The sequence below is a fragment of the Elephantulus edwardii genome, unplaced genomic scaffold, assembly GCF_000299155.1.
Source record: "Elephantulus edwardii isolate Elephantulus edwardi_28Jun2011 unplaced genomic scaffold, EleEdw1.0 scaffold00009, whole genome shotgun sequence".
NCBI classification, from domain to species: Eukaryota; Metazoa; Chordata; class Mammalia; order Macroscelidea; family Macroscelididae; genus Elephantulus; species Elephantulus edwardii.
In genome coordinates this window covers 10,649,683-10,673,293 of record NW_006399759.1, presented here as the reverse complement: position 1 = coordinate 10,673,293, position 23,611 = coordinate 10,649,683, and the positions used below count along the sequence as shown (strand labels likewise).

Here is a 23,611-nt window from a genome sequence, read left to right as displayed (position 1 = left end):
AACTAACAAGTTTGTCCTAGAGAGGGTGAAGCTAGTCTGCTCCTTGGAGGCAAGGATTCTGACATACTTTAGGCATGCTGCAAGGAAGGACCAGTCCTTGGAGAGGGACATCATGCTTGGGAGGGTGGAGGGATGGAGAAAAAGAGAAAGACCATCGATGAGATGGATTGATACAGTGACTGGGGTAATGGGGGTAGGTATGTTGGAGACTGGCCCAGGATAGAACAGGTTTCAGGGCTGTTGTACACAGGGTCGCTATGAGTTGCAAGTGACTTGACAGCACATAACAACAACAAGAACATTAAAGGAATACAGTCACTTTACCAAAAACCATTGCTTGACATGGAATCATTTCAGGAAGTGGCATATGATCAAGCATCATTGGTAATGAAAGAAGGTACCCAGACTGCATTAAAGACAGTGGGGGATGGGGAGTAAGACTCCAGGAATTGACAGGATATCAACCAAGGTGTTTAAACAAACAAATAAAACCCTGCACATGGTCATTTGTCTATGACAAGAAATTCAGAAGACAACTGCGTGGATCCTAACAAATTATGCCTAACACTGAGAAGAATGGGGATTCTAGAACAGTGAACAAATACAATGGGACGGGATCAGATTAACTCTGAGTTGCAGGAAATAAGACATCAACATTAACTCAGGTGGTTACACAAAATTATGAGAACTTTCTAACAAATATGTTCTTTCAGGTAAACAGGAAAAACAGGAAAAAAAGAAAGTGAAAGATTATGGCTACTATTAGGTTGAAAGTTCCCAGAAGGAAAAAAAACCCCACATTTATGGGATAATACAGAGAATAATAAACGAGTTATGAATAACAGTTATGAAAACTCTGTGTCCCATCATGAATGGGAATTACTGTTCTAGATCACAGTGCCGGCAAAAACAAAAGGGAGAGACACTTAAGGAGAGGAGGGAGCTCTGGGAGGATTCGGAAAGGTGAAGTGTAAAGACAATTTGTGATGTCTCAGTACAAAGAGCTTTGTTCTGCTTACGTCACAAAGCCCAGAAAAGTCCCGGCTCATTTTAAGCAGAGCAAAGCCGATGAACAATGGTCTCTGTGTGCCCAAAGTCAACCGGCAGAGCATCACAGAATGGGTCTTTGTTTTTTGTTTTTTTTAATTTTTTTTTTTTTAATTTTGTGTGCGTGTACCATCAAATCAGATCTGACCGGTACAGGAGGATATTGCACCTCCTTCTCCGGCAGAGCATCTGGATAGAATGGGTCTTAATCTCACTGTCTTTAAGCTCAGTGGAAAGATGAGATTTTACAGTAAATCGAGATGACTAAACTAGATTTTCTGAAGGCTGCCTTTGGTATTAAAGTTTTTTCAGAGCACTAGAAAACTACTGGATACTTATTTTGTAAAAGAAGTGTTTTGCATTCACTAGGTAAATAATCAAGCAGCAGGTACGTGCTGGGTACCATGCCTTCATTATAAAGCCGCAGAAATAATAATGACATTTCCAGAAATAAAAATCTTAAAAACCTTGTAAATTCTTGCGGAATTTTCATGGTTGTCAAGGTCTACATCATCAGGGGCTGGTTTAGACACAGACATACAAAAGAAGTTTATGTGTATTTTAACATTGTCGGCCTTTAGAAGCCAAGATAATTTGGTTATCAGAAAAGAGAAGAACACTCAAAAGTAACTTTGCCTCAAAATCTACATAGAGCATAGAAATTCTATATGACCCGACTATTCAACTGCTTGGAATATACTCTGAGAAAATGAGAGCTGAGGCAGAAATGGAGACTTGTACAGTGATGTTCCTAGCAGTGTTATTCACCATTAGAAGAACATGGAAACAGCGCAAATGCTCAAACACAAATGAATGGATTGAGAAATTATGGTACATTCACATGATGGAACAAGCACGCAGGAGCAATAATTTTGTAAATTACTACCAAACTTGGGAGGGACTGGAGAGCATTATGCTGAGTGAATTAACTCAGTCCCATAAGGACAAATACTGTATTGTAGAATGACCAAAAGGATCCAAGGGGTGGGGGAGGGTGGAGGAAGAGGGGTGAGGATGTGTGTGGTGGGGGTGGGGTCACAAATTTGATGGGTGGGAGGTGATTAGAGAAATGAGAAGGAACTGGTGTGAAAAACAATGTATTAGAATTTTATAAATAAACTAGTGTAATAAAAAAGTAACTGTTGATTAATTCAAATGGATAAAGAAAAATGTTACTGGTCTCATTTTTATTTCTGAATCTACAGGAAAAGATCATATATTTTTCAAATGGCAAAGTCTTTGTAGTGGTAGACAGAAGTGCAGACTTCTGGCTCTTAAAATTATAAGAAGCTACCATCTTAGGCTAGTATTTGCATCACCTTCAAACCATGGGAGCCTAGAGAGCAAGGAGCTGCAATGACAACCCCCAAAGGCAGGCAGTTCAAATCCACCAGCTGTTTCTTGGGAGAAAGAGGGGCAGTAGCTTCCCGTGTGACTTATAGCTTTTGAAAACCCACTGGAAGGTCAGCTATGAGTTAGTTCTGACGCACAGGCAGTGAGTGAATGAATTCCAGCCTGCCAGAGTTTTATCACCAATGAAAGTGAATTAATGTATTAATCAGAATATAGAGTATCATGAAAAGCGAGTATGTAATAGTAGTTTATGTTTGGCCACCATAGACTTTTCAAATCTAACAATAAAAATAGTTGTTACATATATATATGTATATATATGTATATGTATATATATGTGTGTGTGTGTATAAATTATATATATATGGCACAACCTCTAACCAATCTCTTGAATAACTGTTGATACAATCATGTCCCCTATCATAACAATGATGCCAGTCTAGAAACTAAGGTGCACCTGATTCAGGCCATGGCTTTGCAATTACTTGTTGTGCATCAGAGAGCTGGACAATGACTAAGGATGACAGAAGAATAATCAATGTCTTTGAATTGTGGCGCTGGAGAAGAATACAGAACTTACCATAAACTGCCAAGAAAACAAACAAAACCATGCTGCTCCTTGGAGGCAAGGATTTTGAAGCTCCGTCTTACATACTTTGGGCATGTTGCCAGGAGGGACCAGTCCTTGGAGAAGGGCACTATGCTTGGAAGGGTGAAGGGACAATGCAGGGGAGGAAGACCCTGGATGAGATGGATTGACAAAGAACTGGGGTCAAGGGGTAGATGCATTGGAGTCAGTGAGACTGGCTCAGGACAGTGCAGGGTTCAAAGCTATTGTACATAGTAGGGTCACTATGAGTCATAGGTGACTTGGCAGCACTTAACAACCACCCCCACCATAGGTGAACTTAGAAAATTTGAAGAATATTGATTAAGTGATTTAGCATAGAATTTAAAGCTACTAAATAGAGGTCTCTATATTAGAATCTTATTCTCTGAAATGCCAGGCTATTTTAAACACTAACACTGGAATTCTGTATGAGGCAAATACATTAAAGACTATATAAATTTGGCATTAATGCTTACTGAACTGAATCCTAGAGGGAAAAGGGATTTCACAGTAAGTGTTCTGAATGTCAAACTGCTCCAAGGCACTGACAAAGTCAGCAAGGCCTGTATCATAACCCTTTATGTCTACATGATGTGACTGGTATCTAACCGTCAGTTTCACAGTGCCTGGTGCACAGAGAGGATGCCAGCCATTACAGTGCTATCTCGGGTGCAGCACAAGTTTCCCCCACATATATGTTTTCCCTGCATTACCGATGCATATCCCTCATGCTCCCTGATGACAGGATCTTGTTGTTGTTCGGTTCCATTAAGTCAGCGCCAACGTAGATCGAAACACCATAATCCCGTAGCATCCTCCTCATCTCTGCTGTGTGTGAGCTCACTGCTGCAGCCACTGAAGTCAATCCACCCTGATGTCTTTCTCCGAGGACACTCTTGATAACACGCCTGAAGTGTATGTGAGAGGAAGTCTCTCCCTCCTAAGGAACATTCTGGCTGCATTTCCTCCAAGACATGATTATGTGTTCTTCTAGAAGTCCATGTGAAGTCTATATTCTTTGCCAAAAGCACGATTCAAAGGCATGAATTCTCCTTATTCACAGTCCAATTCTCACATGCAAATGAAGTGACTGAAAATGCCATAAAACCCTTCTTTTCAATGTGTTTATGACTGCATAATTGGACGCTGTGCCCCGAGCTGCTGCTTGGATTGAGGATGCACCAATTCCAATTCACAGCCTGCTTGTCTAAAAGATGCCAATGGTGGCGTGGGGGTCACACTACCCCTATGTATGGCACAAGTCCTCCCAGTACCTTGACATGTACCTTAACTTGGCCTTGATTCAATTAAAATCGCTTCTCCTAATTTCTACAAAGTGCTGATGGATCTATCTGTGTCTGGGAATAAAAGCAGTTTCCAGTCCACGCATCCAGCATTACTTGACTCACTCACCAAGGGTGAGTAAGGACACGAGCTTTGGAGCTAGTTCTCGGTTTGAATCTCAGCTTCTCCACTTCTAACCCACACATGGCCACCCACCCCCTGCTCAGTGCATCGCTTCTTACACTGCAAATGTTTAAGGTATGCTCGCTGTTATTTCTAGCACCTAGTCAACTCCAGCACACAGCAGCGCTATAGGACTGGGTGGAATCACCTCACGGGGTCTCCAAGGCTGGAATGATTATGGAAGTGGACTGCACATTTTCCTCCTGTACAGCAGCTTTTGGTCTCAAACTTGTAGCCTTCTGGTTAGCACTGAGTCTATGCACCACTGGGCTGCCAGGACTCTCTGATCTTACCCTTGGGATATACCAGGGTCTTCATTAACACCAAGGGGAAAAAAATTGTGTACCCCAAACCCCTTTTGCCACAAGGCAGCACTGTAATGACCAGAGTATTGTATATGCAACAGGCACTGAGATATTGTTGTTTTAAGGTTCCTTCACGTTAGCAATGACTCACAGTGGCCCCATGTACAAGAGACCAGAACCCTGCCCTATCCTGCACCGTCCTCACCATCTCTGCTGTGTGTAAGTCCATTGCTGCTGCATTGTGTCAACCTCTGTTGTTGCTTGACTTTTTTCTTGCTATCCTCTGTTTTTCCAAGCTTGATATGCTTCTCCAGGACTGGTCCCTCATGATAACATGCCCGAGTATGAGAGATGAAGCCTCACCATCCTTGCTTCTAAGGGACACTCTGCCTAGACTTCTAAGTTAGCTTTGGTCATTCTTTGGGCACTCCATGGTAAATCCCTTCTCACCTGCAACGCGAGTACTATTAGCCTCATTTCTACAGACAGGACTAAAGATCATGGATGTGAGCTGATGCAATCAGGATGAACGCCACCTTCTCATCCCCTTTCCCCTGCACTCACTATTCTCTCCAAAGACTTGGCTTTACTTTTTGACAGTAGTACTAAAATATCTTTCTAAAGTGTTTGTTTTAGTCATTTGTTCTTACTTAAGAACAAAGTTTAAAATCTGAGTATGAAGTGAACCCAATTTAAATTGGACAAATGACTTGAGCAGACATTTCTCTAAAGAACATTAACACTTGTGCAACCAGCACAAGCAAAGATCTTCATCGTCACTGTCGCTGTGTGTACTGTAGATTTGGAACCGACCGACAACTGACCTTTCAGTGGGTTTTCTGAGGCAGGAAATGAAAATCAAAACCACAATGAGATGTCATTTCACACCCACGAAGGTGACTACAAGTCTTAAGCACAGCAGAGATTGCGAGGCTGGCGCCACGGGCTTTGTCCTGCTGTACGTACAGTAGTTATAAATTAGAGTTAACTTGAAGGCACCTATCAACAGCAACAGTAACAACCAGACCATCACGCCCTCACCAAAAAAGACCCCAAACCCCCTAGACAATAACAAGTGTTACAAATGATGTGAAGAAATCAGAACCACCATATATTGCTGGTGGAACAACTGGTAGGTTACCAGAGAGCAGCTGGTAGATTTGAACCACTTGCCTTTGGGTTGGCAGTGCAACTCCTTATCTACCAGGTCATCAGTGCCCCCTGCTGGTTATATAACCAAGAAAAATTACCACATATGCCCAGACAAAAACCTGCACATGATTATTATTAGCAGTAACATTTTTACTAGGTAAAAGATAGAAACCATCCAAATGGCTGTCAACTGATGCTCAGACACAATGTGTATATCCACACAATGAAATATTATTTGGCCAAAGAATGAAGTATTGATATGTGCTACAGTATGACCATGGTCTTTCTAATTACGTGCTATGCATCCGAGAGCTGAACAATGAATAAGGATGACAGAAGAATTGATGCCTTTGAGGTGTCGTGTTGGAGAAGAGCACTGAACATCCCATGGACAGCCAAGAGAACTAACAGATAGGCCTTGGAGAGGGTGCAGCTGGTGTGCTCTTTGGAGGCAGGAAATGATGAGACTTCACCTCACATACTTTGGGCATGTTACTCGGAGGTGCTATTCCTTGGAGAAGAACATGATACAGGGATGGGGGGAGAGTCGGCAAAGGACAGGAAGACCCTTAACTAGGTAGATTGACACAGTGACTGCTGCAGTGGCTTGTATGTCAGCAAGTGTGAGGATGGTGCAGGACAGAATAGGGTTCAGATCTTTTGTTTGTAGGGTCGCTATGAGTTGTGCTCAACTCTATGACACCTAACAACATGACTATAACTTGAAAGTATTATGCAAACAAAAGATCATATATTATGTAACTACTTATCACGAAATGCCCATAATAAGCAAACACAGAGTCTGGAATTGGTGGTTGCCAAGAGGGAGCTCTGGTGGCCTAGTGAAATTGTGCTGCAATTACAAAGGCATGTGGTTGGAATCCACCAGCTGCTCTGCTGGGAGATGGATGGGCAATCTCTTCCCATGCAATTAGCTGCCTCTGAAAACCTGCCAGAGGGTCAGCTATGGGTTAGTTCTGACTTGATGGTACACAACAACTGAGTGGACAAAGTCAAGGATAAGACACTGAGTCCTAAGGGCTACAGGATTTTGTTTTGAGGTAATAAAATCTGTGGTAGTGTTTGCATACCTTTGGAACACATGGAAAACATTTATCTATATGATTTAAATACATTAGATACTTTCCCTTAAGTATTTAGATACTTAAGTAACTCAACTCATTGCCACTGAGTCAGAACCAACTCACAGCTGACCCCTCAGCACGTTTTTGGAGGCAGCAAATCAAAAGGAAAACACATTAGTTTTCTCCCTTGGAGCAGCTGGTGGATTTGAACTATCTGCCTTTGGGTTGGCAGAGCAACTCTTTAACTTTTTATAACATCACTCTATTTTGTGCCAAGTTAGGATATGCGCAGCCATTCACGTCCAACTTCTTCAGTTTTTCTTTTGATATTTTGGCATCAACCTCTTAACTCAGAATTTTTTTTTAAATTTTTTATTATTTTTTTGTATGTCTATCGTCAAATCAGATCTGACTGGTACAGGAGGAGACTGTCCCTTCCTTCTCCAGCAGAGCATCTGGTGGATTCGAACTACATACCTCTGGGGAGAAAAGGGGTTTTTTTGACACTCAAACCCACACATTCAAGTTTTGCTGTCTCCTCTTAGCATGATGGGTTAGCCATTTGGCTGCTAACCAGGAAGTCTGCTGACTAAAAGGCCTGGCAAGCTCGTGTGCAGGTCTGCTCTGTCCTACAGGGTTTCTAGGAGTTGGAATGAGCTTGATGGCCATGGCTTATCTTAGAAAAGTCCCATTACTTCTCCAATTGTCCAATTAGTTTCCAGAATCTTGCTCCTCTCCATGCATCCACCATGAAATGCTAAAGGTGCTGATACAATAGCCTGAACCACTTTCAGCAGTCACTTGGTAGAGGAGTTACACAAATACTTAAAATGCATGGGGTTCCCTTCCCCCCCACTATGGCCAAGAAGCTTTCAACAGAGGAGGGAAAGACAAGAAGGGGGTCTACTGGTCTACTTTGAAGGAACATAAAGGAGAGTGACAGCAGAAAGCAGTACAAGATGGATAAAGCAGCGGTGTTCACACTAGGGACCCAGTGGAGTCTGAATATGGAAGACGGCTGCTCCCCACAACAGGACCCGTTTCTGCTGCTCCACAAAGCCCTTGGGATTTGTTATGAAAAACTGTGAGAAGTCCTTTACCCCAAACAGTTGATGCCACTGTGGCATTATTATTGTGGAATCAGAGCCTTCACTAATGCTGTGTGCCCGCTCCTAGCTAGGTAGAGGCTTCACGTCAGCTCTTGCTCTCTCTCAGATCACACCAGTCTTCCTAAAACCTTAGCAGATTATGGCACCATAAGTATTTTGTGCAAACGTTGGTATATTTACCACCTGTCGAGTTCAGCTTTGTCTCATCCTCACAATCCTCGACTCCAAAATAAGGGCAGCATCTGCCATGTCTGCAGTCTTATTTCTCCCTCAGATCTTCCCTTCACTATCCCCTTGCCATTATAAACAGTGCCCTTACATCCTCAATCTCTTCCCAGAGTGGGCCCTCCAATTCTTCTCCAGTTTAGACCACACTTGTCTCTGTTCTCCCCAGGAAGGCTGTTCACGCCCAGCTGCCAACATGGCAAGTTACCAGAGGCCAGGGGGAAGGGGCTGACGTGGTCAAGGCTCCACTGACACTTTCAGGCCAGTACTTTTCTACCTTCACAAAGCCTATATTCCACTCCCTATGGGCTGTTGCTGTCAATGCTCCCACTCACTGCTAAGATCTGCTGACCACCATCTTTCAGTGACAGCCCTTCTCCTCCAATAGAACTGGAGACTCAGCTCATGCTGGTCTTCTTTTAACTCCTGCCCTAACTGAAAATACAAGCAGCCATTTTAGAGCAATTCCCAGTGAATGCTCTTGGTTGACCCTTGTTCAACAATTCTCAGGGCCACTTTTGTTGAATCTTGCTATTACCTAATTCTCCACCTTGGGTATCTTAAACTACTATTCTTTCTGATCACCAGAAGCTGTCCTGAGAACTTATTTTAGAATTTTCTGCAGATGGGTTTAATCCTCTTACCTCTCTCAAGACTTCTTCTTGTAACAGCCTCTTATCTATGGTGGCCTAGTGGTAGGAGTTACACTGCGCAGCCAAAGGCGGCTTGGGCCTGACAGCTTGCTGGTAATACTAGTTGCATACCTCACAGGTGTTTGTGGTCAAAAGCAGGTTCCTCTCATTTCAACTGCAACTAATGTGGTATTGTTATCCCACTATGTCACTCAAGACCTACACCTGGGACTCAAACAGACTCTCCCACTCTCCCTTACATTCTATAAATCCCCAACTTCCAAGACTTTCCCCTCAAAAACCAATTCTGAGCTGTTTTATCACTCGTTTTCTCCGCACTGGCTGCATATCAGAATCACCTGGAGAGGCTCTGAGGCCTCCTCAGATCATACTTCACACCATTTCAATGAGAACATACTCAACAGTAATTTTTAAATCTTCCCAGGTGATTCCAAAGTGCATTCTAGACGTCTCATCTTTTTAATTCCTTGCTTCGCACTTCCACTCCAGTAGTAATGGACTATTTTTAATTCAGTGATACTCTCCCATATTGTTTCTTGTCTTATCACTCTCTCCACCCCTACCCCTAGCCTGCCTGTGGACCAACCTGGTGTATGTATACTACTCAGCACACACACCTGGCAGTACCCTCCTGCAGAAGTCTTCTCTAATCTGTTCATCGATGGCTGAACTAGGTCTTCTATTGTATTTCCTTGGTGCCCAGTCTCTATCACTGTGCTCCGCGTGCTCTTAATTATCTGTGTAGGAGTCTGATTTGCTCACCTCGCAGGTTGTTGCCTGGGGCCAGGACCAGCTCTCATTTTTGTACCCCTAGAACTTAGCATCATGTTTGGTACCATGTAAATGCACAATACCTGTGACTTGAATGACTTTCTGAAGAAGAGGAAAGGCTTTTTGGGAAAAGACTGCTCATACCTGATCTTGATGGATGGCTTGACATCCATATTTTGATTACTAAAGTATAACAGTTTGCTTAACTTTGGTGTCCCCAAGCAGCCACTAAAGTTTCTTCTGTACTTTTATTCTCTACTCTGCACCTGCAGTGAGGGTAAATTTACTAAGCTCTTTCCAATTTTTCAAGAAGAAAATTGTTAATATTATCCATAATATTTTTCTTCAATTTTGTGAGCAATAACATTACAATCAAAATCTTTTCCACTTGTGAAAAACATATGGTCATCTTGGGTCACATTATCTTAATCTTGACCACTTAATGTTTTCTTTTGCCCCTATAATATAAAACAATTTGCTGGTGATACTCCGAGACCAGGATTAAAAAAAATCCAAAGACACAGTCACAACTACATAGAAACAATTAAAAATGTCTTAAAGGATGCTTCAAAAGAAACACACAATACAAGTAATGTAGTTTTGTGTCCTTTTAATAAACATACTTGCATAGTTATATTACAATTTGGTAAAAATAAAAACAAATTACCTCATGCCAAGCGTGCCCAGCATTTGCACAATCAATCAATACTTTTAAAACTAGTTTTTAAGACACACAAAATAAAATTTTAAGGCAAAAAACAGCACTTTGCAACAATTTAATAATTTATTACATTACAGTAGCATCAGAGCAGCATCCACTAATGCCACTTTAGGCAAGAGTCTCTCAGCATTTCCATTAGAGAGTCTATGTACAAGAATTTATAACTTGGTAAAATTCATTCTAATGAAACTTGGCAAATAAAGCTTTGGACTGGAACTGACATCCCTTTCTCTACTTTTCCCTTCTCTCAGTTTACTTTAAATGACCAGGCTTCATACTCTATTATGAAACACTAAGTCAGCACTAACATATTTTAAAGTAGGCATGTTTGCAAGAGTCATTTTAAATGACTTTTTAAGATCAAGTTTTAGCGAAACTACATAATAGGGTTGATTTAAAATTTCAGATTTTCTGAAAATAAGCTTTAGATTTAGCACTAATTTTTTTCAGTGCTGAAACCCATCAGGTTTAATCACATACTTAAAGAAGGACTATATACAATCTACAGTTTATAAATAGGTTTTTGGTTCTTTACTTTTATGTTCAGATTTAATCAGTTGTGCTCCCTTTTAAAAAGTCTATATTCTTGATACAGTAATTCCTCCTAACACTGCTTTCTAAGCAAACTTAAAGCTGTCTCTCATACCGAATGAGAAGAGAACAAATGTGTGGCTTAAATATGAGGTATTGCAAAAGACTGCATGCACTTTTAAATGACTTAGGTTATTATTATTATATATAATTTCCATTATTTTTCACTTTCTCTCAAATATAAGACACAATACCTACACAAAGAGTGGTTGGTATTTCAGTACATACAGCAAATTTCTTTTCTAGACCGACATTCTATGCAAATGTACCAGTAGATGATTTAATCCATATATGCCTTGATGAATATAGTATATTCAAATTGATAACAGATTCTTATCCCTACCCAAATATCATCCTTAGTAATCTCTATCAGTGTACAGATTTCAGCTAGAAAAGTACCTTTGAAATAATCAGTGTATTAGAGAAATTCAGATTATAAAGAAAAAAAGTGTTCTATGACAGAACCATGTGGCTAATTTGTCTGACTTCTAATCTTACAGTCCAAAATGGATTTAAAGTAACTGCCATTGATCTGAACTCAACTAAAGGGTGCAAAAGCAGAGAGTCCAGAAAATATGAGGCAAGACTGGGTCATCACATAATTTAGATGAGTCAGTTGAAGTCACGAGGACTAAATTTTAGCACTGTTTCCTTTAGTGACTGCAGGCAAATCTGTTATTCCATCTGTAAAATGGTATTATTGCTTTCCCATTAGCTTAACGTCATATTTTATAACTGTAGCATGATGAAGCCAAGTGCTAAAAACAGAGGTGGTCTAGAAACTAGAAATCTCCACTTAAGAGAGCATACATGCATCCCAATAACGTGAACTGTACTGGAAAACAGACATGGGAACTTGGTGATATTTCAACAAAACTGCTGATTCTAAAGTGTCATAAAGGTATGATTTAGGCAGAGTATGGCTAAGATAACAATCCATTCAGAATGTATAGGCACATTAACATAAATATTGCACAAAATATGCCTCTGACAACTTGGAGGCATACAAACATATTTCACTCTTCTTAAAAAACTCTGTGAGGAAATTAAGACTGTGATTGTATGTACACTTGTCCTGATAATACTTTGACATTCATAAACAGTAGATTGCACTGCAGTTTGTAAACATTTTAAATTGCATAAGCTTTTCTTGTTGATTTTCAAATATAGCTTAATACTGTCCACTAAAACGCTGTTTTGTTTCAGCTAAATACACTCACAATTGTTATTTTATAATCATATGTATTCTCTTTAGCATGTTTTCCATTTAAGGAGAAGAAGTGAAATCCTGTACCAAACCAGTCGAGTAAGCCAGAGAAGTCTAGAAGGGAAGATGACTCTTCCCTCCAGCCCAGGAGGCTTTGTGGGCATAGAAGAATGCTGGCTTTCAGAGCACTTGCCTTGGCTGTAATTCATTCTTGCCTGGAGGCTGAAAGCCTACTCCAAGGGTATTTAAACTCTCAAAGGATTTCTTATGATCTTGCCTAACTATGGGAAGAAAAATGTCAAGCCATGTTACCATGAGCAGATAGTAACCTTATTAAAATATAGCTTAGGTAACATGAATTCTGACTTTAAACTGTATTATAGATACAAATGTCTGAGCTACAGAAGTGTTGACACCTCTCTACCCACTTTGGGCGCTTCCTTTCTTTCCTCAAGTAACACCTAGTTTTGGTTATCAATGAAGCATTAGCAAGTGACTGCAGCTGCACATGATGCAGTATCTTCATTACTCCAGAGCATGGGGAGATCCTAAGGGAAGAGCACTCTACACAGTGCCTGATCTGGGATGGCAGGACAGCCCACTCTGACACAGGTCACGATAAGAAAAACTCCCAAAAGATGTTAGTGCTCTCATCATCCCAAAACAGAGAAAAGGTTATTTCCTGTTCTTGTCCTTAAACAAATCTAATTATTGGTACTCACAGTGGCTTATTAGAAAGTAGGAGAGCAAACAGCTCATATTTGGGGCAAATCACTTTTTGAGCCAATTAAGAGCTCACGATTTATGATTAGATCAAACATAACAGCAAAACATAAGCAAATTTTATCTGAATTCTGTCATGAATATACATGTTGCAGTAACATCAGAAAAGCATGGCAGCCCGTTTCACACCAGTGAGAACAGTTTGTGCAAATAGTGGGTCTTTGTGTGTTTGAACGCCCACCATGGAAGGGCAAACTCAATATGCATGCTAACGACCTATAATTACCAAATAAAAAGGAGAAAAATGCTAAAAGGATGCCAGAGTGAACAGCAGGGAAAGCCACACAAAGACCCACTATCCTTGAACTTGTTACAAGTAAAATTTAACTGTAAACTAGAAACACAAAGAAATAATCACAAGTGGCTCTAACATCCGACCGAAGCAAATGAATTGTGTAGGAGACATTGGATCAGGGCTGCTGCCCTGCCTCCACGCTAGTCAAACTTGGATAGTGGGTCTCTGGGGTGCTTTCACACTGGAAGACAACACTGGGTCCTAAAAAAAGAAAAATGAGGAATAAAATGAACATAATGTAAATTAAGTAGGTGAGAAAACAACTTGACTAGTCATAACATGCAATAAGGCTAGCAAGTATCACTTATTAAACAAATTTGATCTATTAAAAGTCTCAGCCTTTAAAAAAAAAGTCCCAGTTACATAATGAAAAAGAAAATACTATTGAAAGAGCCAAAGAACCACAAATGATTATCTGAAATTAACTAGCTTTCACTAATGCATACAAAGAATACAAACAGCCCATTCATTTCTCAGGATCTAGGTAAGTACGAGGAAGATCGCCAGTCCAGCCCAACTTTGAGGATTAAGCAGTTTCTAAACCACATCCATATCATGTACTAAAGTTATGGGTTTCATGGCTATCAGCACAATTAACCCTAGTCTTTGGCTTTTTAATTTTCTTTAAAACAGTGAGGACACTTCAATTTACTTTTTTTTTTTTTTTGACTCTTCAATAATAAAGTTAAAATCAGAATTCTTTGCTCTCCCAGATAATTTAAACAACTGTTTTACCTAAACAATCAACTTTTTGGGAAGAATCTACTTGGGAATTGTTCTCAGAGATTTTAGAGACAGAATATTCCACAATAGCTAACAAGCCTGCAGTCATTATTTAAGCAAAACAATATTCAACTTTTATATCTGAAAAAACTAATGAAACATGCACATACATAACAAATCCCAGCAAAAAGCAAGATCATAGGGAAAATTTTGCTAATTATTTTTTATAACTAAGAAAATTTTGAAACTACTTCTATTTTTGCATTAACCTCCTGAACACTCCCTCGGTAATAATATGTTAAATGATTCCTCATCTCTTTCCCACTACCGTCTCAGGACCACTCCCCAGCCACCAGTCTCCAACACCTGCTTTTCCAACACACTGTTTTATTGATCTTTCATTTTTCACTTAAAATACTCTCAGTGTTGACTAACTGGACATTCATTCTTTCCAGAGGTCTGGGACCTCTTTCCCAGTATATATTTGTGCGCACATCAACGGTAACAATTACTGTGTTTATCTGTCTGTTCTCTTAAAAAACCGTCTCACTGCCGTGGAGTTGGAACTGACTCCTGGCTAATCCTCTGACGGGCTTTCTGAGGCTGTAAATCATACAGAGGATTGCACATCTTTCTCTAGGGGAGCCACTGGTGGATTTGAACGACTAGAGAGGTGTGGCCTTTGGGTTAGAAGCACATCTCTTACCAACCACGCTATGTAAGGTAGCAATCTGTTCTCACCTGGACTCTATTTAAGCCACTTTAGAACACAGACTGTCTATAATCATTGTATTCCTAATACTTAGTACATAAAAGACTGTCAAAGAATACTTCAGGAATAAATTTCTTAATAGTAGAATCATTAAAGGTAAAATCTGAAGTACATGGGACCTTTTGTTCCTTTAGGATCACTATGTAAGCTAGGAATAACTGCAAAACTTGTTATGTACCTTCTAGTCAGAAATGACTCACAGCTGGTCCTCCAGCAGAGGCTTATTCAGAGCACTAAACGGGGCGGGGGGGGGGGGGAACCCGGACTGGCCACCCTTATCCTGTGGAGCAGCTGGTGGATTCGAATCATGTGCACTTGGGTTGGCAGCGTGACTCCTTACCACTAAGCCAGAGGTCCCTGGCTACAAGACTACTTCACCTCTTCTATTTATTTCTATGTTTCAATATTGCCATTTCCTTATTTTAGTTCAGGAATGGCCTGAAACTGGCTGCCCTACTGGAGCTGTGCTGTCCCATGTGGTAGCCACTAGTCAGTCACAAGTGGCTACAGAAATCAGAATGAATTAAAATGTCATTAAAATTAAAATTTAATTGAACACTGTTTTCTCAGTCACATTAGCCATACTTCACACACTAAAAAGTTCCATGTGGCAGTGACTACTGCATTGGATGGTGTAGATATAGACCATTTCCGTCCCTGTGGGATGTTCTAATGGAGCGATGTTTGAGAGCCTCATCTGGGGGAAGGAAGACTGACATGCTACCAATTCCGTCCATGCTAAAATGGCAGAACAACTTGCCTCCAGAAGATCTATGAACTTTGATAAATGTCTATAGTAGTAGAGGGGCTTCTGGCCTTTTGTTCATAGGGTCGCTATGAGTCATGCTCAACTCAAAGGCAATCAACAACAACAGACAGAAGTACTTTCCATGGCAAGTAAATCTTGAGATAATGAATTAGTGTCTAGATTTCTACTGTAACACCTGTGAAGCAAAGGTTTACTCACAACCTATCACAGTTTCTTCTGCAAATGAAAAGATAACACTGAATTAACTTTCCTAGGAGGTCGTTATTGTCTTGAAGCAGATTTCTCTAAGAGTGATTTAAAAATTCTTCACAGAGGAAAACGTGAAAAGGACTGTCACAGAAGCAAAGAAAAGACAGAGAATGCCTCAGAGTTTGGCCCCTGCTATCCTGTCCTTTAGAACAGCTTTTATTTGCTCTTTATATGATTGCATTTAAGACTTAAATGAGGAGGGGGAGTTTTCCACCATTGGAAAATCAGATAAAAAACTCAAAGCCTTTGCAAATGATTATTTTAGAGCACAGAATGATATAAGATCCAAGTGTACTGGCACGAGGAAATGGTCCCCGGGATCACAGGGGAAGATCCTGACCATGAGGTCTCAAAACAGCTCCTCCATTCTGAAAAAGGTGTGTTAGGTGCTTGTAAATGATTAGGTAATAAACAGGGCAAGCACTGGAAGCTGTCAACTATCAGCAACACAAAATAGTCATTCCTTAGGTAGCCATGTTATTGGAATTTTTCTTGCCATTTTTCTTGAACCCTAGAGACTGCGGAATGCTGTTACTGTTGCTAGGTGCTGTTACTGTTGCTAGGTGCTGTCGTGTCAACTCCGACTCACAGTGACTGTAGGTACCAACAGGAAAACATCCTGTGCCACCCTAGCTCACAACTCTGCTGGGCTTTATCCCACTGTTGCAGCCCCTGTGTTGCTGCACCAAGATGAGGGTCTTCCTCCCTTTCACTCAGAATCATGCAATGTTCAGACTCCCCCTAGGTCTAAGATGGGAAATGCAGTTGTGTGGTGGTTGTGTGCTGTCGTTGGAACCGACTCATTGGTGAACCTCAGGCAGGCTTTTAGAGACAGTTTTTTAAAATTGCACAGGAGGAGATTGCCCATCCTTCTCCTGCAAAGCAGCTGGTGGACACCAACTGCATGCTGCGCAGCTTCTTACCACTAAGCACCACAACTCACCAGGATTAGATCTATATAATTTTTAGAGTAAAATAAAGATTATAAATAGAAATGATGTGCTATAATGTCAGTGTATGGTATATGGTATAGTCAACACATTATAAAGTCATCTGTACGGATTCATTAGTGTATCTCAGTTTTGACTGAGTTACTATTTACATGTTCTCAGCAACTAAATAAAAATGAAAGGCTAAATCTTTAGGTAATTTCACCAGAGGAATGAAAATACGATGATATACTTTGCAAAAAGAACAAAAAAATAATCAGAAATGCAGGAAGGCATAATATCCAGTTTATAAAGGTAAGAAGAATCTCTTAGTATTTTTTTTTTACTTTCTAATTTATTATTAATGCTGTGTTTGTTGTTGAATGTAAGAATAACTAAGGAACAACCAAGAGATTAATTTTACATAACACCAAATTTCACACTTTGAGATCTGGACCCTTGTTCTATTAACAGTGAAAGTGATCTTGCTTTGCATAAGACATTTCTGATTGCTTGAGAAGGGAACCCTGGTGGTACAGTGGTTAAAGTATTAAGCCACTAGTCAAAAGGCCAGTGACTCAAACCCACCATCTGCTCTGAGAGAGAGAGATGAGGCTGCCTCTTCCTGGGAAGACTTACAGCCTGCAAAATCCCATGAATGGGTCTGCTCTATCCTGCAGGGTTACTGTGAGCTGGGACCAATCTGATAATAGTATGTCTGGTTTGGATTTAGTTCACTGCACGAGATGATTTTTTTACAAATCATCCATTAAGTTTCAAAAGCAAAAATGTTAATATGTAAATATGCAGGAGATGAATGAGAAAGCAGCAAAATTAATGGCATTTTTAAATCAACAAGATTTAAAAAGTTTGTGCGTGTGTGTGTGTAAGTGACTAGTGTAATTAATAAGTTTTTATTATGTTGAAAAAGGCTGAAAAAAGGGTGGTGATATAGGGGAGCTGCAGTGTAGCTGCTGTTACAGCAAAGAATTAATCCATAAGAGAAATTATATTTTTATCAGTATGATTATCATTTATACTTTATCTTTATAAACTAAAATTTATCTTTCTGATAAAGTGTTACAGTAAAGGCTGAAACTAGAAAAACCAGGTATTACAAGTAAAGCTGTAAACTTCAGAGATCTTGTTAAACACTTTTCTATTTTCTTACTTTAAATATTAATACAGACTTGCTAATAACTAAGTTTAAGATCTACTCCAGAATAGTAATACATTTGATAGTGAGTACTAGAGCTTTTCACCTTAGCAGACAGGTAGATAATTTGGTGGTACTCACACTGCTGGCTTGGATCTGACTCTGTTGTCATCTTAACATAGTTTGAAGGAAAGAGACCAGTCACTCCATTGGTTTCTCCTTGCCACCAATCAGGATCATCTTTGTTCAAAACATTGATAAGCTGTCCCTTGGAGAAATTCAGCTCATCTTCATTATTTGCCACATAGTCATACATAGCGATCACTTGACACACTACCAAAAAAAGAAAAAGAATCCACACAACATACAAATTAAAAATCATCCCCTAGGATTTAATTTAACTATAAACATTGAAATTAGGCTAATTTTCTCTTTTGGGCTGTTCCTTGTCCCTATCTCCTTTGCCTATTCCTTATTTTACAAAAATAAGGATTTCCCAACTATAGCTAAACATTCAGAACAGCTTCACTAGGATAACAAAGCAATTTTATTTAGAAACATTTCAAAAAGGAAAGTGGCTCAAGTATCAATGATTAGTTGATTGTTTCTACAGAGTTTTTTGGAAAGGAAAGTCCCAGCAGCAGTGGTAAGAAAAGGATTCTCAGTATTTCTCCCAACATTTTAGCTAATTTAAGAAGTGGCAGAGTTTTAAAATTGATCAAAGATGAAATTCAAGTTTCTCCTATTTCCATACCAGGATGAAAAGCAGGTGGAGTTTTTTCACTATTTGGACCCAAAAGTTTAACATGGCTGGCAGGAAACCATCCTTTCTGTCGCTTTTTCCCTCTGGCCTGGAAAAGTAGCAAAAGAAACATAAAATGAAAAGGTGAGATTAAAAATAATTATTGAAATGAGAAGAGTGCTGTTATACTGTGAGGACTGAAACTCATGTCACAAAACAAAATGTGTATGAATTGTTGACACGCAAACCTATATGCTCTGTAAAACTCTCATTGGAAATACAATGAAAGGCATAATAAATAACTGAGCTATAACATAACATGGGGAAAACCACTGCCAACAACTAGAAGACTCATTACAAGATGCACCTCAGAAAGCTCTTGGAAAAATCTGGCTGAAGATGTCTGTTTGGATGTCTTACAGGCTCTGAGTCATCTGAATACTGCACACAAATGACCTAAAAAGACTTGTTGAGACGTCTCAGGATAAGCTTAAGTCTGTGCCTTTAAAATGGCACAGCCCAACTGAGTATACTTTGTGGGGCTTTGTTAAAATGAATGAAGAAGTTTATAAAATATCTGGAGGGCTGCACTTGCAATTTAAGTTAGGTCTTCAATCTTAAAAGACAATCGGAGATGGAATTCTGAGGTTGTTCAAGTTGATGTGGAGATCTCCCTTTGACAGTGTTTCAGAAAAACCTTAAGACTGTGATTTTAAAACCCTAATACTGTGATTTGTATGTATAAAGCTATATCTGTGGTTTATATTACAATTATATATTGATATTATGTAGGAATATAGCTTATATTTCCCCTTATCTTTTAGTCTACAACGGCTTTTCAGATTTAGCTAGTAAGAACATTTTAGCAGTCAAAGAAGAACCTTCTTTTTGTATCAAGACATATGCAACAAACTTTTATGTTAAGACATTGGAGGACATGAATTGGGCTCATCTCTGTCTGCACCCCTTACCTATTTAAAAAACCTATCTGCTGGGCAGTACTGTCTCAGCACAAGGCCGGGATCCTAGAAATTGCACTGCAAGCCTAAAGCTCTCGGTTCAAGCAAAGACAATGTTTAAGAAGATTACACAACCTTTGATAAACCTGGTTTATTAAATTACATGTTACTGCAAAGAAACTGCATCTGTAAAGGAAACTACAACAATGACTCAAATGTTGAACAGGAAAATACTACAGGGAAACAATACACTAAACTCCTAAGAAACTCCTTAATACACAAATGTTGCTTCCTTCTAAAAAACCTCAAGGCAAATCTAGTACCATTGGGGTAAATCTAACTCAAAGAGACCTTAGAGGACAGAGTGTATCAGCCCCACAGGATCCCTAAGGCTCGAGTTTGTCAGGAAAGCTGGCAGCCTCATCCTTCTCCCATACAGCAGCTGGGGTCTGGTGACTTTTTGGTGATATAATTACACAAAATTGAAAATTATTTTAAAATAAATATTCCTTTTATAATAAAATTGGTAAATACAATTTAAAGATTCATTACCTGTAACTCTCCCTGCCACCATCCACTTGTATTTTTCTTTAGAATCAGTATTAACTGCCCTGGAGCAAGGCTGAGTTGTTCAGAACCAGAAGCCACATACGCTGAAGTGACTTGAGCAATCTCTGAAAAGATGGAAATGAGAATGAAAAGCAAGAAATTATTAATTAAATGCTTCACCAAGGTAAATATTTTACTCTTTGTGTGTGTGTGTATTTATTACTATTATTTATTTTAATCTCTTCATATGGGTTTGCAGAAGAGAAAGTACTGGGGGAAATAATGAATGATTGTACCACACTCTAAGTTCTACATAAGAACCACAAACAATGACCAACACTTTCTTATATTTGTTTAGATTTTTAAAAAATTTTTAATTGTGATTATAATGGAAAGTTTACAGAAAAGTTGGATTTTCATTCATTCATTCTTACTCACTTTCCTCTCTCTCTCTACCAGTTCACTTAAAAGAAAAAATTCATTCAGTGTTGCACAATTTCCTCCCCCCCAGTTCTCTTTGCAAAGTACCTCTTACTGTGGACCACTGCCTTATATATAATGCCTAATAATATATCCCTTCTCACAGTTTTCTCCCTCATCTGTTCCAATACAGTGCTCATTATCTGTCAACTCTTTTCCTATTTTCCTCCCAACTCTCCATGTCAGTCCTGATTCGTAACAGTAGTGTTATGCAGTATCTGTCCTTTTGAGATGGAGAGATTTCACTCAGCATAATGTCTTCAAGGGTCACTCATGTCAGTGCTGCATAGTATTCGACTGTGTAAATATACCATAGTTTTTCTATCCATTAATTTGTGATGGGCACTACTTGGGTTGTTTCCATCTCTTTGCTATTGTGAATAACACAGCAATAAACATAGGTGTGCACATATCTGTTTTGAGTGGCAGTTCTGGTTTCTTTAGAGTATATTTCCAGGAGTGCAACTGCTGGGTCAAATGGTATGTCTACTTCTAATGTTTTGAAAAGGCGCCATACAGCCTTCCATAGTGGTTGAAAACCATTTTACATTCCCACCAACAGTGAGTAAAGGTTCCAATCTCTCCACAGACTGGCCAGCATTTGTTATTTGCTGCACTGCTGAACTTGTTATTGTTGCTGGGGTGAGATGATATCTCATAGTTGTTTTATTTTACTTTTTTTCAGGCTCCTTTTTATACATACCAGGTTTTTTGTTTGATGTTCCAGACTTGCTAGCATTTCCAAAACCCTAAAAAAAAAAAAGTTCTGTTATTTTTCTAAGAATTCAGAAGTAAAAGTACAAAAGTTAGTAGAAATTAGATTTCTAATTCTTAAGATTTTTATTTCTTTATATAAAGGCCAACATGGCAATTAATCTCATACAGAGCTCTACTGGCCTTGTGGCCAGAGAGCTGTACTACCAATCCAAAGGCAGGCAGTTCAAATCCACCAGCTAGTTGCTCCATATAAGAAACATGGGTAATCTCCTCTCACATCATTTACAGCCTCTGAAAATATCCTGGAGGGTTTGCTATAAGTCAGTTCTACCTTGACAGCAAAGAACAACAATAATTATCATCACCAAAGAGATTAAGAATTTCACACTTAAGAGGCAATCTGTTTTACTAACAGAATGCAGTATGTACAAGTGGCTGATGCTGGCATGACTTTCTCAGTAAGAATAGCTTTTCTCAATCTTCCTGAATTTAAAACATGACTATTCAGTCTTATACAACACACTGCCACCACATATAATGCATATGTCTTTGTTGTTGTTGTGTACCGTAGTCAGAACTGATCCACAGCTGACCCTCCAGAGGGTTTTCAGAGGCAGTTAATTACATGGAAGGAGCCCATCCCTCTCCTGTGGAGTGGTGACCTTGAACTGCTTGCCTTCAGAAAGATGAAAGCTTCAGAAAGTAGTTTTGTCTCTGCTTTCTCTAAGGGCTCGTGGCTGGTCTACAACCCTTGCATCTTAAGAGGCAATGTTTGCTTTAATCATGCTGTTTCCTCCCAAACTAACAGAACTTAACTAGTTGTTTGCAGATCTGGGAGGAAAGGAAGGGCTTAAGACATTTCCAAGGAGATAATAAAACAAAAACTGTTTCATAGTAGCACAAAAACAGAAGTTGCCTCTTTGACTGTGCTGACATTTTCCATCATAAGCAAGTTGTTAGTGCCTTAATGTAAATTATTTAAAGGACACCAAATTATATTAGTAACCAATTCCATGATTCACAATTCGTCTTTTATATACATCTTACTAGTTATCTAACCATTTTTTACACTAATGGTCTTATGGAATATTTGTTTTATGAGACTAAGTTAGTACACTCAGGATAATGGTCTCTAGCCTCTTGCCTGTTATATAGTATTTTTCAAAATTGTTGCTCCTTAGTTCTGCATAGTACTGCATCATGTGAATGTACCACAATTTCTCAATCCATCAGTCTGTGAATGGACATTTGGGCTATTTCTATTTTCTGTTACTGTGAATAACACTGCTGTGAACATAGGTATACAAATCTCTGCGTCTCAGTTCTATTTTCGTGAAGTTATATTTCTACCAGTGGAATAGCTGGGTCATATGGAATTTCTATGTTCAGCTTTTTGAGGAAGCGCTGCCTTCCAGAGAGGTTATACCATTTTACAATCCTACTAATAGTGTATGAGAGATTCTATCTCTTCACATTCTCTCCAATATCTATTGCTTGCTGTCCTGTTAAACTTTGCCACTGCTTCTGGGGTGAGTCTGGCAAGTTTATTTGGAAAGCAAAGAGATCTCAAATAAGCAAAGCACTTCTGAAAAACAAAAATGAAATGGGATGCATATTACCTGATCTCAAAACCTACTACAGAGCTGTAATAACCAAAACAATATGGTACTGGTACAATGATAGACACACAGATCAATGGAACAGAATCCAGAACCCAGAAATTAACCAATCTACCTATAGTCAACTGGTATTTGACAAAGAAACAAAACCTATCAAATGGGAAAACAACAACCTCTTCAATAAATGGTGCTGGCTAAACTGGACTGATCCCTGCAGAAAGCATCTCACATCAAACAAACTCAAGGTGGATCAGAGACTTAGGGGTAAAGCCCCAAACCATAAAGATCATAAGACACAAAAATGGGAATAACTTAGAAGGCCTACCCTGTGGTATAAAGAGATTGACAAGTACTGGCAGAAAAACACAACCAGGTGAGGATAAAATTGGTAACTGGGACCCTTTAAATATTAAATCCTTCTAATCCTGCTCTGCTGGAGAAGAAGTAATCTCCTCATGTGCAAGTTGGATTTGACTTGACAGTACACAAAAAGAAGAGAAAGAAGGAAAAAAAGTAATTAAGATTACATGTATATAAAAATTTTTTTCCAATACAGTGAAAAGAAAACGAACT

General features: G+C 39.3%; 1 protein-coding gene across 1 annotated transcript in view; it reads right to left on the bottom strand.

The window, feature by feature from the left end:
* ITSN2 (intersectin 2) overlaps positions 1-23,611 on the bottom strand; it is a 137,708-nt gene that overhangs the window by 26,419 nt on the left and 87,678 nt on the right. The window contains exons 25-28 of the mRNA XM_006880713.1: positions 21,406-21,451; positions 20,226-20,347; positions 18,727-18,823; positions 18,114-18,305 (exon numbers count right to left, since the gene is read on the bottom strand). Of these exons, the coding sequence (XP_006880775.1) occupies positions 18,114-18,305; positions 18,727-18,823; positions 20,226-20,347; positions 21,406-21,451 (457 nt within the window). The remainder of the gene's footprint in view (positions 1-18,113; positions 18,306-18,726; positions 18,824-20,225; positions 20,348-21,405; positions 21,452-23,611) is intronic.